Genomic DNA, 16081 nt, shown 5'->3' with positions numbered 1-16081 from the left:
GAAAGCAGGGTTCCTTGATATGTAAATCCCCACTGAATAGGGCAGCAGTAACTTATTCTGCATGCCAGGTGATGGAGCAATAAATGACAATACAGCAACCAGGCTGCTTTTACTGAGGCTGAGGCCCAGGCCCTAGAAAATGTATAGAGTGGAGCCAGGAGTCTTACAAGCGTGTGAAATCTTGGAGTGTTTACTCTGCTAATCCTGCAGATTCCCAGATACTGTACATTCAGATGGCCCTACTCCACATGTCTATCATTAGTAAGGAGGATATGGTAGAAATCCTGACTCTTCCTATCCCCATATCAGCTCACGTAAGTCCTCTTTTGATGTGAAAGGGGAGGATACTGCACTTACAGACTGCTGTAGGGGGCCCATTTTTCTTTTTATGCCAATCCTGCAGAGGGAACCACTTGTACGAGGCTGAAGGTGTGGAAACCTGCCATGCTGTATTCTCTTCCTAGACCGAAGGAGCAGGCTTGATGTTTTCTAGTCATCCGGGGTTTTTTTTGAGAATCCTGCCTCCAAACCCTTGAATCTTGGGAAATCCATGCCACACTAGTTTCCCACCCCCACCATTAACAGCGTGGTGATTCAGTAATCAAGCCTTTCCCTCTGGTTGCATGTTACTTCCCATTCCAACAGGCTAAGAACCATGAAAAGGGGAGGTTTGCTAAAATGATAACATTAATTTATACAACATTTTACTTTGTAAACTGTGATGGACCTGGTAAGCAGGAAACGACCTTATCCAACAACTCTGTACAACCCCTTCCCTTGACCATGTGTGTGGAAGGGGCCCAGAAACATGGAAAGACCCTGACCTAGGATGTGTCCTGGTTCTTGGAAAAACAGCAATGGCATGTCAAGCCAGGAGCAGCAAGGAAGCAGGATTCATGGAGAAACCACCAGCAACTGTGTAGCTCAAGGTGTGACTGCTGGGTGCAGGTCTGTGAGGGACTTGTGAGGAAGCAGCAGAGACTGGGAAGGAAGCCAGTACAGAGGGGACCCAATAAAAGAGATACCATTAAGTGATCCTGGCTTGGAAACCTGCAAGTTCCTATTTGCTTTGAATAGAAGACTGGGCTGAAGAGGGCACCCCAGGCACTAAGCCTGAAGAGTCCGAACTCTCTGCTGGACTAACCCAGGGGCCCAAATAAGATCTGCTATTGTTTCCTTTGAGTTGTAAGTATTTAAGCCTCCATAGCGAGGGTATTTGCAACCTTTGCTTTTCTTGCCATCCCTGGGAAAATACTCTCTCTCTTTAGCTAAGTGTCTGAGTGGTGATTGGAACCCATCTGTGCTAGTTCTTAGGGGGCCTAGCGACTGAATCACCATCAGTGCTTGCCTCTGAGTTACACTGGCCCACCACTAGCACCTTAGAAGTAGTGAACCAGTCATCAAGGGTTTAACTAGGTCAGTCAGAGTATTATGGGTTGGGGTCACGCTCCCTTACTTCCTGTTTACTGAGTGGGAGTTCCCCTCACTGCTCCACACACTCTGTTGCAATGTATTTAAATAAAGCAGCAACTTCGCAACCCTTAGTCCTGTGAGTAGACTTATTTTTGTTGCATGAAGCGGTCTCTTTACAACAACTTTGGTGCACCACAGTCCAGCAGCTGTGCTAATTACCAAACTAAAGGCCACTGCTACGGTGTCATGTCTTAGTGATGCCTCGCTTTAGCACTGCCAGCCAAATCTCTGACTTTCTAGCTGGCCGCTCCCTTTTGATATGTAACCAATTGCTGCCATGGGGCTGCCAGCAGCTCTGTAGTGATAAGCTAGTGCACCTTCTAGTCACCATTCCTTTTTCTGCACACCCGAAAGCCATATTTTCATGTGAATTTATTTGTTTGCCGCCCACCACACAGTGGAGGTTACCACACTGTGGAGGATCCTAAGTTTGTAGACTTTATATTTATAAATTAATTAGGGCTGTCAAGCAATTTAAAAAATTAAAAAAATTAATCGAGATTAATCACGTGATTAAAAAAATTAATTGCGATTAATCACACTGTTAACAATAATAGAATACCATTTATTTATATATTTTTGGTTGTTTTCTACATTTTCAAATATATTGATTTTAATTACAATACAGAATACAAAGTGTACAGTGCTCACTTTATAATTGTTTTTGATTACAAGTATTTGCACTGTAAAAAACCCAAAAGAAATAGCATTTTTCAATTCACCTAATGCAAGTACTGTAGTGCAATCTCTTTATCATGAAAGTTGAACTTACAAATGTAGAATTACGTACAAAAATGCATTCAAAAATAAAACATGTAAAATTGTATAGCCTGCAAGTCCACTCAGTCCTACTTCTTGTTTAGCCAATCGCTCAGACAAACATTGTTTACATTTTCAGGAGATAATGCTGCCCATTTCTTGCTTACAATGCCACCTGAAAGTGAGAACAGATGTTCTGATTGCACTGTTGTAGCCAGCATCGCAAGATATTTACTTGCCAGATGCACTAAAGACTCATATGTCCCTTCATTCTTCACCCACCATTCCAAGGGACATGTGTCCATGCTGATGATGCATGTTCATTTTCATCATCTGAGTCAGATGCCACCAGAAGAAGGTTGATTTTCTTTTTTGGTGGTAGAATGTAGTTCTGTAGTTTCCGCACTGGAGTGTTGCTCTTTTAAGACTTCTGAAAGCATGCTCCACACTTCGTCCCTCTCAGATTTTGGAAGGCACTTCAGATTCTCAAACTTTGGGTTGAGTGCTGTAGCTATCTTTAGAAATCTCACACTGGTACCTTCTTTGCGTTTTGTTTAATTTGCAGTAAAAGTGTTCTTAAAATGACCAACATGTGCTGGGTCATCATCCGAGAATGCTATAACATGGAATTTATGGCAGAATGTGGGTAAAACCATGGAGCAGGAGACATACAATTCTCCTCCAAGGAGTCCAGTCACAAATGTAATTAACGCAGTTTTTTAAACAGGCATCATCAGCATGGACACATGTCCTCTGGAATGGTGGCTGAAGCATGAAGAGACATATGAATGTTTAGCATATCTGGCACATGAATACCTTGCAATGCTGGCTACAAAAGTGCCATGTGAATGCCTTTTCTCACTTTCAGGTGACACTGTAAATAAGAAGTGGGCAGCATTATCTCCCATAAATGTAAACAAACTTTTTTCTCTTCGTGATTGGCTGAACAAGAAGTAGGACTGAGTGGACTTGTAGGTTCTAAAGTTTTACATCGTTTGGTTAATTAGTGCAGTTATGCAACTAAAAAAAAATCTACATTTGTAAATTGCACTTTCACGATAAAGAGATTGCACTACAGTACTTGTATGAGATGAATTGAAAAACAATATTTCTTTTGTTTGTCAGTTTTACAGTGCAAATATTTGTAATCAAAAGTAATATAAAGTGGGCACCGTACACTTTGTATTCTGTGTTATAATTGAAATCAATATATTTGAAATTGTGGAAAAACATCCAAAAATAGTTAATAAATGTCAATTGGCATTCTATTGTTTAACAGTGCAATTAAAACTGCAATTAATCGGGATTAATTTTTTTAATTGCGATTAATTTTTTTGAGTTAATCGCATGAGTTAACTGCAATTAATTGACAGCCCTAAAATTAATACATTTCAAAGTGAACTAGTTGAAAAACAGTTTTATTCCTTTCTATAGTCAGGAGGAATGTAGCTCTTTGGATTGCTTGCTTTAAGCGCCAGTGACCTCATCAGTGCTTTTAGGAGAAACACAGAGACCTGAACTCAGGCCTTGGCAAGCAAAGCTTTGTTCGGTTCACCTTCAAAGAATGCTCATGGCCAGAAAAGTGACCATGTCAATATGATGTCATTTTGGTCACTGTTATCAGCTCCCTGGGGGTCTTCAAGAGATATCCACTTACTCAGCTGCCAAAATAATTTTTCACTACAGTTAGGACTGCAGAGTCAATGAACATCAAACTGGATCTTTTTCTGTTTCATGCATCACTAACCACAATATTAGTGATGTTCCTGTTGCAGAATCTTTTTAATGACAATAATGCAGAAGAAGAAGCAGGAAGAACGTAGCTCCAGATCCCATTTTTATGGAGCCACTTAGTAATACCAAAATTTAAAACCAGGGATTTACGTGAAAAATGTATAGGTGCAGTGCTACACATGGTGAGAGTGGTGTTTTATTATTCTGTTAGGTGCATATGCACAGAGAACTTGGCTCTACACATTCAAATGTACATCTTTAGGTACAACTGAAAGTTTTCATTAGTATATTATAGTTCAGCAAGCTCAAATTTAACTAGCTTTAATTTCCAATGTTACTCTCCAAATTTAGGCCAAATTGTGATCTGCCCTTGTGCAGTTCCACAAAGTTTGGAGGGGTGAACCAGAAACAGAAACAGTGAATAAAGACTGCTTGGTCTTTACTTCTTCCAGGAAGCAAAACACACAGAGAGGGATGGAAGAAGATGAGACCATGATTCAACTCTCTTTCCCCAGACCTGGGCATGGCGCTGCGCTGGTTCACCAGAAAGAGAAGGGGCAATCTGTACCATCCTTATAGATGAAACAGAGCATACACCCCTTGGGCTAACTAAGAAGCGCTGCGGGAGACGGTGCATCCTTAGGCACCAGGCAAACCTCTCTTGGTCATTCCTCAGAGCGGTGCAGCTATGTGCTGTCCCCTATATTGAGATGTGTGAAAAATCACAAATTGTAGCCTCTAGGAAGCATCTGAAAGTAGCCAGCCAGTGATAAATATGACAAATCCCTACAAGCGAGCCCTGTTCTTGCTATGGCACAAAATGGAGTTAGGCTTGAGTGCACTTTCAGTTACATTGTGAAAGAATCTGTTTCAGCATGGCCCTAACCAATGATCCCCCATTGAATTAAATGCAGTTCAGGCTGTTTGAAACAGCAAAACAGAGTGTAACTGAGTGCATTTGAAACTATTTCTCCTGACCAGTGATTTAGGGGTAATTTACTAAAACACTGAAATAATAACAGATAAAGAAAGGGATCTCAGAAGGGAATGTTGCTCGAACAAATCATGCTTGAAATACACAGTTGCCTCAAGGGTCAACATATTACAGAACCTATTCAATTATTTTAATTACCTCCGCACGGGGAAGCATGGGGAACTTTCTCAGATATTTTCTTTTCTTTAAAAGCTATGTTTTACTATTGCTTTAGTGGGTCTGGTAAATAAAGCGAGCTCGCCTAGTGCTGAAATTGACAGCGCTGAAATCAGATTATTGTTATAGTTATATAGTATACATATACAGTGTTTTCAAACACAGTTGAGTCACATTCACTAGCCATGAAATGAGAATTTACACAACAATTTACTGTGTAAACTAAGGGCCAATGACATGATGACATGTCTTATAGTGGCAGCCATGACCTAGAACTTCCAGCCAACTTTTGAACTTTCTAAGTGGCTACTCTGTTTTAATGTGTAGAAAGGAAACATTTAAACGTGACACAAAAAGAAAGGTGTTTGTTTCACTGTTCTCCTATTTGGGCCTGATCCACCACAATAAATCTGAACCTTCTGAACTGTGGAGCCTTCATAAGGCCGATGTTCTTGCTCTAGCACAGGTCAGCTATTCAACTGACAGACACGCTGCACATACCTTTCCCCAATTATGAAGTTGTCCAAGGATAAAAAGACTTCCCCCTGTTTAGGGCTCATAATGTTCCATGCATTTTTAAATCTTAGAGTATGCAAAATCCCTCCCTTCCCATGAACGTTGCTAATCTCACAAGAAAGGGAGAGACAATTTCTATCTACTCTGGAATTTACAGGATGGAGATGTTCTCCGGGGCTTAAACTGGGAGAAGCTTTTAAGTTCTGTTTAATTCTTAAGGTTTCTGATCAGTGGTGGTGTGCCATGGAGTACTGAGTCCCATATAGCTCAGGAACTGAGGAGACTGCCACACTCTTAAGTGATCCCTCCCAGGGAAAGGAGCGAAGCATTGCATTTTGCTGTCTCTGTCTATAAAGGAATCATAGAATCATAGAAGATTAGGGTTGGAAGAGACCTCAGGAGGTCATCTAGTCCAACCCCCTGCTCAAAGCAGGACCAACCCCAACTAAATTAACCTGTCATGGGAGGCCTGAGAAGTGGTCAGGGAGGAATTGAGCAACAGATGCAGGTTCAAGTCAGTTCTCATTTTTGTCCCATCTAGTTTATACCTAAGCCCACAATTTTTTTTCCTGGTGAGGTTTGGTTTCTTCCTACCATAAATGAAAAGAAGCTCAGCAGACATGAATCTTGCAGAGGGGGTGCTGGACAGCACAGGGTAAATTCTGTCGGCTGCCTCTTGGGTTTGAAATAGATAGACATGGGCAAAGAATCCTGAAATGAGAAGCATGAGAAAGACCTCTGAGCTGCTTCCCAGATGTGTTAGTGAGTTCTGTGATATGGGCTGGGCACTCGTTCACCGAGAATTGGAATGAGACCAGAAATTCGTTATCTGTAGCCAGCTAAAGAAAGTATTGATGGTAAGGGCTTTCTGTCACCACTTACCTGGGCTGAATTTACAGCAAATACTTTTAAAATGAAAGAGTCTGCATCCCACTGTAAGGGACTGGCTGTGTGTATGTGCATGTGTTGCCTGTTAGTGGCCAAACAACTGAGGAGGATGAGGGCTACCACTATTATTACTCCTAGGCAAGAGACATGTTTTACAGACTCAGAAGAGGCCTGCATATTTGGAGCTGAAGGAGCATAACTCTAGACACAGCTCCCTAGGTTGTGTGCATGTGATTTACATTGTCATTGGATCTGTTCTCTGCAGCACATGGATTTGTAACATCAGTTACAGGGCATTGAGGATGTTTACTTACTTATCTGTATATCGCTCTGAGATACTTAGACATATTACCTTATATTTTGGGGGTTAGAAATTTACATGTTCAACACTTAGCCATTTCTTCCAAGACTACCATCATCAAGGATACCAACTACTACTATCACAGACATGTGTGTATTAATTACGAGTGCACACACTGTCCTGTGCAAATAAATGAAATCCAGTTCAAATTTAGGCTCCCAAGAGATCAAACTTAGGTTCTAATACACACCCTTGAATAAAGCTAGTTCATGTGTGCAAGTGGTGGCAGGATCGGGTCCCTAGCGTATAAAAGTGCCATAAACATCGGAAAGAAGCGACCGAGAAGATATGAATTGTAAAATACATACCCCAGCCCAAGAGGTAATACCAGTGCAAACGCTGCTCTTCAGCAAATACTGCCACCACAATTAGAGTGTGAAGATATATGCCCTCGCAGAGCATCCAGAAGTAGTTACAACCCAGCATGTACTGGTGAAAAAACTGCAGCACCTTGCAGCTTACCTGTCAGACAAATTGGAGAGTAGTAAACTGTAGATCTGGACAGACAATGGTTTACAAACTGTATCCAAGCAGACAAACAAAAGATCAGTGCCAAGCTTCAAAGACAACATTTCCTAGCATTTGCTAGATTTCTTCAGCAAATGTCATGACAGAGCTATAACATATTCATACATCAGAAAAATGGAGTCAATGTATCTCATAATTGATAAAAATCAGGTGCCAACAGCAAAATTAAAACAAGCATGATCTGGTAAAACCACACTTCAAAACACTTTCAGTCTGATAAGTTTTAGAACTGAAGTAAACAACTTTTTCTAAAAAGCCCAGACAAGTTCTGTGCAGAAGAGTTAAACAACTGAATCTGTCCAAATGTCTAATTCAGCTGTTTTATTTTGCATTTATTCAAATAATTACTAGCTATAAACAGCTCTCCTGTTTGATTTTATACTAATGATCCACAAAGATATATACAAGGGATGCACCATATTTACAGGTGTGTCTACACTTAGAATGCTAGAGCAGCCCAGCTGTAGTGCTTCAGTGTAGACACTACCTACTCCGAGAGGAAGCGTTTTCCTGTCAGCAGAGATCTTCCACCTCCCCAAGAGGCAATAACTAGGTTGACAGAATAATTCTTCCATCAACCTAGTGCGATCTAAATGGGGACGTAGGTTGGCTTAACAATGCCATTGAGAGGTGTGGATTTTTCACACCCCTTGCTGATGTAGTTAAACTGACCTAATTTTCTAGTGTAGACCACACCTAGAGCTCTTATTCACTGCCTACTGAGGACGAACTGCTATTGGACTCAGTGGGAGTTTCTCCTGGTTAATGTGCCATGAATGCTGAGGAGGGCCTCTAAAGGTATATACAGTGTTACAGTACTTTCCACTGCTCTTACGGAAGCAAAAAACAAGGGGGAAAAAGGAGGAGAGGTGTTACAAAAGGCCAGACTGTGCCCAGCTCCTGTGACATTTTTCCAAAAAGGAAGAAGGTGTGAGGATTCTCTCACCTTGGTGACCTCTAGGAGAGGTTAAATGTAACTGCAATCCTTGCACTCGCTTGAGCACAAGCCCTGCATGAAGCCATTGCTACTAGAAACCTGAAATGGGGCCATGGCCATTGGCTCACAGGTTGTGAAGGGAAGTCCAGTTGTCTACCATTTTCTGCCTACCTGCCAAAGCTCCAATGGTGCGGAGCAACTCTGTATCTCCCCCTAAATGGGTTAGTGTCAGTGAAGCACAGTCAAGCTGAGAGGATTGAGCAGGACAAGGCCAGTTGCCTTTACAGTTCAAGGTTTCCAGTTCTCTATAAACCAAACCTTATTGCCACAGGGTATGAGGAGAATTCTGTTTGTATACAGAGGGGCTCCTTGCATCCCAACATGCAAGGAGGTTTTGAGGATGCGATGAGCTAGGCTGTTGCTGCAGTGTCTGCGTGAATCCACTGGCTTGTGGCAAGGAAGCACAGGAGCCTCAGAACACCAAGGCTGCAATGGTGACTGTTGAGTGACAGCTGCCATTCTGTGGCTGAAGCAGCAGATTCCTTCCCATTGCTTCTGTCGAGCTCCCCAGGGCACAGCCTGATTACTTGGGCTGTGAGGTGGGTTTAGGCTTTATTTGCCTCTTTAGTGACAAAGAAGACATTATTTTCTGTCACACAAGCAGAGTACTGTACATATTATCTCTTTCTGGAGGGCTCAGCCTGCTCCTCCTGGCTAAAAAGGCTTGTTTTATCACTCCTTAAAACTGTCTTTTCTAGCTATAAAGCACACACATTTACTTGTGTTTCAATATCTGGGTGTGAATTTCAAGGCTCAGGAAAATGCAGAGCTGACAGAATTAACTTGCAGGGCTGACTTTATTTTTTATCATTTCTTTTTCCACTCTATACACAGGCAGACTAGGCAGTTCATCATTTTCCACGGTGCGGCTGAGTAGCTTTGACAAAGCATACAGACAGAGGAGTAGGATGTAATACAGATGTCTTGTAGGAAAAAAATAAAATCCTGTTTTTTATATTGGCAAATGTGCTCATTATGCTGCTTAATTGTGTCTCATATTGTTTTTCACAAGTCTGGGTCAATATGTGCCATGCCTCAGCCCTTGGCATGTGCTGAATATAGCCTGTCAGCTGGGGGCCAACCTTTCTCCATTCACTTTTTATTGATCGCTCATCCTCTTAAGCATTGCCTTGGCTGACAGGCACACAGAGATCTATAAAGATTGCTGTTGAATCTTACTGGCTTTTTACCTGACATAAAGTAACTATGCCAAGGTCTAAAATGTCTGTGGACTTCCGTGGTGAACTCATCACTATCTTGTAGACAGAGTGGATCAAGATGAGCATATCTTACATCTGGCCAGCACTCCCTCAAGTGTTGGAGGGCACCAGCTTGGCACCTTCAGACACACGTTGCATCTAGCAGCTATTACGAATCATGGTAATTGTCTGAGAGTGCCGCCTACGGCCACAGTGTCTTCTGTGTGAGTACTGAATGGTCATGTGCTGGGTGCCCCTGTCCCACGTTAAACACCAGACTGCGTAAGACCACTCCACTTGGTAGTGCTGACTCTGGTAATGGTGCTGTAGAGTCGATTGGCAATGGCTGGGGTTAGGGAGAGGAAGAAATGATTGGCAGATGCTGCCTGATGCTTTCTGGCCAGCCACTGCCAAATCAACAATTTTGTATTTCCCATCTGAAATGGTAATGAATCTGGAGTTCATTGCACTGTGAATGGCAGCTGCAGTTGCATTTTTCCACCAGGTATATATGCACACTTGTAGGGTAATTTGACCAAAACCAGTTATTGTCATAATTTTCTCTTCACATGTAAGATCTAACGCACACATAAGCACAGTGCAAGTTTCATGGATACTAACTGTATTTATTTCCCATGATGCAACACTTCCCAAGCTTCATTTTCTTTATATTTATTTCCCCTTCCCAAACAATTAAAGTTTGTAGCTTTCTAAATTCAATTCTGTACCTACCTGACAAGCTAATCCCCACACACCCATTTCAATTTACGGCTTCTTTGAGGCACTTAGTCACTAGATATGCAATAGGTTTAAGGAAACTATCAGGCTAGGCATGAGGGATGAATTTGATTACGCTTGGATCACATCTCATTAATTTGAGAATAAATTCAAAAATGTTGGCTTGAATGGTTTAAACATGGCAATCCATCAAGATGGATCATGTTTAATGAACATTATTCAAAACATGGAGCAAATCAGTTTTTGCTTACGATGAACAAAACAGTACAGCATCTTTCATTTGTGTACAAGTGGTGTCATGGAATTTGTGTGGAACAGCTACAGTCACAAGCAGCATTTTTCTTAGTCCTTGTCAGTTCTATTAACGTGAAAGAAAAAGAACGAATGCTGAAGAAGAATTTACATTATAATCGGCAGGCACAGTTACCAAGTCATTTGGCAGGTTATTAAAAAATGCTGACAAATATAGAAGCACTGTATCAGCACAGATTTGTCTGAGCTATGAAAAACCACGCCTGCTCTAAACTAGGTCTCTGTAAAGTGCTTATGTTACTGTAACAATTATACTGAAACTGCAAAAAGTTAAAGGAACAACTCTTCCACCATTTACATGCCTGATAACTTTGACTTGCATAATTAATTTAAAAAAGTAATTTAATGTGGCTCCGTCATATGTTACGCTCAAGTGACATCGGTATCACTATGCCGCTCAGGGGTGTGAAAAATCCACACCCCTGAACAACACAGTTATACCAACCTAACTCCTGGTGTACACAGCGCTGTGCCGATAGGAGATCTTCTCCCGTCAACACAGCTACCGCCTCTTGTGGAGGTGAATTCATTACACTGATGGGAGGAGCTCTACCCTTTGCATAGTAGCATCTTCACTGAAACACTACAGTGGCACAACTTCACTGGTGCAGCTGTGCTGCTGCAGCATTTTAAGCGTAGACTTGCCCTTAGAGTATAAGCTTTTGGGGGAAGAGACTGTCTCCTTGTTATGAGTCTGTAAAGAGCCTAGCACAATTGGGCCCTGGCTTCTAGGTGAAACCACATTAAAAATAAATACAGCAATATTATTTTTATCATTATTATTAATAAAAATAATAAAAAATATTCTGCTATCTACAACCCACACATTTCTTGGAGACATTTCCAGCTACAATACATAACAGAAATAATGCAGGGGATACAGAAACTGATCGGAACATCCCTACATGGGAAAGTCATATTTTCTCTTACACGTAATCTGTCCAATTAAATTTTAGCAAGACAAGCCAGAGGCTGGATTTTGTGATGCTTTCGAGGTCTACAGCCCTGATCCTGCCAGAAGATCCACAGCCGAGCTCCATTCAGAGATTTCATGGGGGTCCGCTCATGTGGATCGTCTTGCAAGACTCAGACATAAGATAGATTTCAGAGTAACAGCCGTGTTAGTCTGTATTTGCAAAAAGAAAAGGAGTACTTGTGGCACCTTAGAGACTAACCAATTTATTTGAGCATAAGCTTTCGTGAAGTGAGCTGTAGCTCACGAAAGCTTACGCTCAAAGACATAAGATATGCATTATACTGCAAGTTACATTTTATCTGTTCCTCTGTTAACACAAGGGCACTTGCTCATATATACTTGACACTTCTCAGATAAGACTTTCCATACCACTTGATCACCTCTGAATAAAAACCACTATTCAAGAACAAAGCATCAATTATTATTACTATATTATTATCAAAATCCATGAGGATTATATACAAATAGCATAACACCGTAAAATATCATATACCATGAATCACTGTTTGAAACTAGACAGATTTTTCATACCTTCTCATTAGTTTGGATGAATGGGGCAAATTTCGGTCACAGCTTTGGACACAGCTGAAGAAAGTCTCATTGATTTCCTGCCTTCCCTCCCTCAGAGCTGTTCCCTACAGTATTCAGGGTATCAGGCTGACCTGGCGATCTGGTGTTTCTACCTCCCTGGGCCAGCTTTGAATAATCTAGTTCTAAGAGTATTAGAGCAAGTGCTGACTACACAGAATAAAACCTCTCATTCTAATTACCTCTGTTTATTTGTGATCAGTCTGGGTGTGCATACAATTTATGTTCAAACAATTTCAGAGAAACCGCTCTGTGACAATGAGCCAGACAAGGTTATTATTTTTATATTAAGCCATCTATGTGGGCCAGATTAAGTCAAAAGGTGCCAAATTTGCCTCAGTTTTAAAGAGAAATAAACATATTAGATCCTCACTTGGGGGTCAGTCAGTACAGTTCCATTGACTTCAGTAGAGCTCTCCTGATATATATTAGCTGACGATCTGCTCCATTGCATAGTTGTACTGACTGCTGCAGTAGCTGTATGTGATTTATTATCGGCATTCAGTTTGAAGGCAATAAAATATTTTCTCAGACATTCTTATTTAGCATTAAAAGGGAGTGTGTTGGGTTTCAACTACTGAGCTGCTTCATAGTTTTTTCTGGTTATTAGGTTATTATTCTAGGAAAGTATCCTTAAATTCCAAGTATCCATATTTTGGACAAATAAGCAGTAAAGGACTTTTCCAAAGTAATGTTATGCTAAGCATTGTGACTCTAAAAAACTGGCTATCAGAACACATCATACCTGCTCATATGTCAGTGCCTATTTTCAGAAGTTTATGACTCACCCATTAAAACATGTTCCAGTCAGAAATATGGCACACAGGCTCTCAGACTAAGATGGAAGTTTTAATATACTTTTTTAAAATTTAAATTTAAAAAATAAAATGGACACAGCTTAGAGGTACACTGCATTCTGTGTAGTTCAGGGACATAGTATGTAACGTTTTAAAAGGGTACAATTTTCAAAAGTACCTACATGATGTAGAATCCTAAGTCTCATTTCCAAAAATGACTTAGGAACTTACCCAAAGTCTCACTGAAAGTAGAATAGGAATTAAGTTTCTAAGGGACATATGTGTAAAGGTATTTAGGTTCCTACAGGTGCAGGATTTCAAAAGGCACCTAGGTGCCTAACTCCCATAGGTGTCTAAACACTTTTGAACATCCCACTAGGTGCTAGTTCCATGTAGGCATCTGTCATAAATATAAAGGGAAGGGTAAACCCCTTTGAAATCCCTCCTGGCCAGGGGAAAGCTCCTCTCACCTGTAAAGGGTTAAGAAGCTAAAGGTAACCTCGCTGGCCAAAATGACCAATGAGGAGACAAGATACTTTCAAAAGCTGGGAGGAGGGAGAGAAACAAAGGGTCTGTGTCTGTCTATATGCTGGTCTTTACCGGGGATAGACCAGGAATGGAGTCTTAGAACTTTTAGTAAGTAATCTAGCTAGGTATGTGTTAGATTATGATTTCTTTAAATGGCTGAGAAAAGAATTGTGCTGAATAGAATAACTATTTCTGTCTGTGTATCTTTTTTGTAACTTAAGGTTTTGCCTAGAGGGGTTCTCTATGTTTTTGAATCTAATTACCCTGTAAGATATCTACCATCCTGATTTTACAGGGGGGATTTCTTTATTTCTATTTACTTCTATTTTTATTAAAAGTCGTCTTGTAAGAAAACTGAATGCTTTTTCATTGTTCTCAGATCCAAGGGTTTGGGTCTGTGGTCACCTATGCAAATTGGTGAGGCTTTTATTCCAACATTTCCCAGGAAAGGGGGGTGCAAGTGTTGGGAGGATTGTTCATTGTTCTTAAGATCCAAGGGTCTGGGTCTGTAGTCACCTAGGCAAATTGGTGAGGCATTTTACCAAACCTTGTCCAGGAAGTGGGGTGCAAGGTTTTGGGAAGTATTTTGGGGGGAAGGACGCGTCCAAACAGCTCTTCCCCAGTAACCAGTATTAGTTTGGTGGTGGTAGCGGCCAGTCCAAGGACAACGGAAGGAAAGGAAGTCCAGAAAGCAGCTGAAACTGAAAGCAGCTTGTTTTTTCTCTGCTTTGTGGCCAAGCAGAGACAAAAGGGGATTATCTTTGTGAATTGCAGGTTTTCTTTGCCTGGAGGCAGGGTACTTAACTCCTGCAGGGAACTTCACAGTCTTCCAACCCAGAGTTTTTTTTTTTTCTTTTCTTCCTAAAAGTAAATAGGGGGTGTGTGTTCTACCCATTTGCTTTTTCTTTGGGCTGGGTAAGCAGGTTTCCAAGTAGTTGGAGGTTTTTTGCTTTAATTTGGGTCCAGAGAAGAGACAAGGGAATTGTCTTTTTCTGTAGGCTGACAGTCACTATCAGAGAATAGGTATTCTATTCCAGCACAGCAAAATTTTACAGCCAAGTTTTGTTTGTTTATTTCTAAACCTCGGGTGTAAAGTTAGTTAAAAACAGAGAGGTTAGAATGACCAAATCTGCAGCTCGACTACAGCTGGAATTAGCCAAATTTCAGGCTGAGGAAAAACAAAGGGAACATGAAAGACAGATAGAACTCCTGCGGCTGGAGAAGGAGGTACAGGAGGCTGCCCACAAGAGGGAAATGGAGGCAAGGAAGCATGTGGAGGAGGAGAAGGAAAAAGAGAGGAAGCATGTGGAGGAGGAGAAGGAAAAAGAGAGGAAGCATGTGGAGGAGGAGAAGGAAAAAGAGAGGAAGCATGTGGAGGAGGTGGAGAGGATAAAGGCCCGGCAGAATATACCAACAAACCCTAACAATCCTTCTCCAGGTACCACTTCCCATCCCAGAAAGTTCCCCACCTACAAGGCAGGTGATGATACTGAGGCCTTCTTAGAAAACTTCGAAAGGGCCTGCCTTGGGTACAACATCTCTACTGACCAATACATGGTAGAGCTGAGGCCGCAGCTCAGTGGACCCTTAGCTGAGGTGGCAGCTGAAATGCCTAAAGAACACATGAACAAGTATGAACTGTTTAAATCCAAGGCGAGAGTCAGAATGGGGATAACACCTGAGCAGTCTTGTCAGAGGTTCCGAGCCCTAAGGTGGAAACCAGACATGTCATTTACCCGACATGCCTACCACATTGTGAAACATTGGGATGCCTGGATATCAGGAGCAAGTGTTGAATCTCCAGTAAATTTGCCCTTCCTAATTCAGATGGATCAATTCTTAGAGGGTGTTCCTGAGGAAATAGATACATCCTAGGTGGGAAACCCAAAACTGTAATCGAGGCAGGAGAGATTGGAGCCAGATGGGTGGAGGTGGCAGAGAAGAAGAAAACTGGTCGCAGTTGGAGCGGAGACCAGAAGGGACCACCCCAGACCACACCCTATTACCGGGGGCTGCCCAAGGCCCCACCTACCTCCCAAAGAACCCTCCAGACCCCTTATCGTCCCACCACCCCATTCTCCAGCAACCCACCTCGCCCCAGTGACCCGTCAGCTGGACGATGTTTTAAATGTAACGAGCTGGGGCATGTAAAGGCCAACTGCCCCAAGAACCCCAACAGATTACAGTTCATTGCACCGGAATCACCCCAGAGGTCTGCAGGCCCAGATACCTCCCAGATACCCTTGGAGCGGAGGGAAACTGTGAGTGTGGGCGGGAAGAAGGTCACCGCGTGGAGGGACACCGGAGCACAAGTGTCAGCTATCCATGCTTCCTTAGTGGACCCCAATTTAATCAACCCAGAGATCCAAGTGACGATTCAACCCTTCAAGTCCAACTCTTTCAATTTGCCTTCAGCCAAGTTGCCTGTCCAGTACAAGGGCTGGTCAGGAATGTGGACTTTTGCAGTCTATGATGATTATCCCATCCCCATGCTGTTGGGGGAAGACTTGGCCAATCATGTGAAGCAGGCCAAGAGC

General features: G+C 41.9%; 1 protein-coding gene across 6 annotated transcripts in view; it reads right to left on the bottom strand.

Annotated features, from left to right (window-relative positions):
- Positions 1-16081, bottom strand: part of CALCR (calcitonin receptor) — a 277001-nt gene that overhangs the window by 48018 nt on the left and 212902 nt on the right. For all 6 annotated transcript variants that reach the window (XM_073333939.1, XM_073333935.1, XM_073333934.1 and 3 more), the window contains one exon: positions 7190-7343. In XM_073333939.1, coding sequence (XP_073190040.1) covers positions 7190-7343 — 154 coding nt within the window. The remainder of the gene's footprint in view (positions 1-7189; positions 7344-16081) is intronic.

Source organism: Lepidochelys kempii, chromosome 2 (assembly GCF_965140265.1).
Source record: "Lepidochelys kempii isolate rLepKem1 chromosome 2, rLepKem1.hap2, whole genome shotgun sequence".
Taxonomy (NCBI): Eukaryota; Metazoa; Chordata; order Testudines; family Cheloniidae; genus Lepidochelys; species Lepidochelys kempii.
The sequence above is the reverse complement of the archived record's forward strand: the minus strand, read 5'-3'. Positions and strand labels throughout refer to the sequence as shown.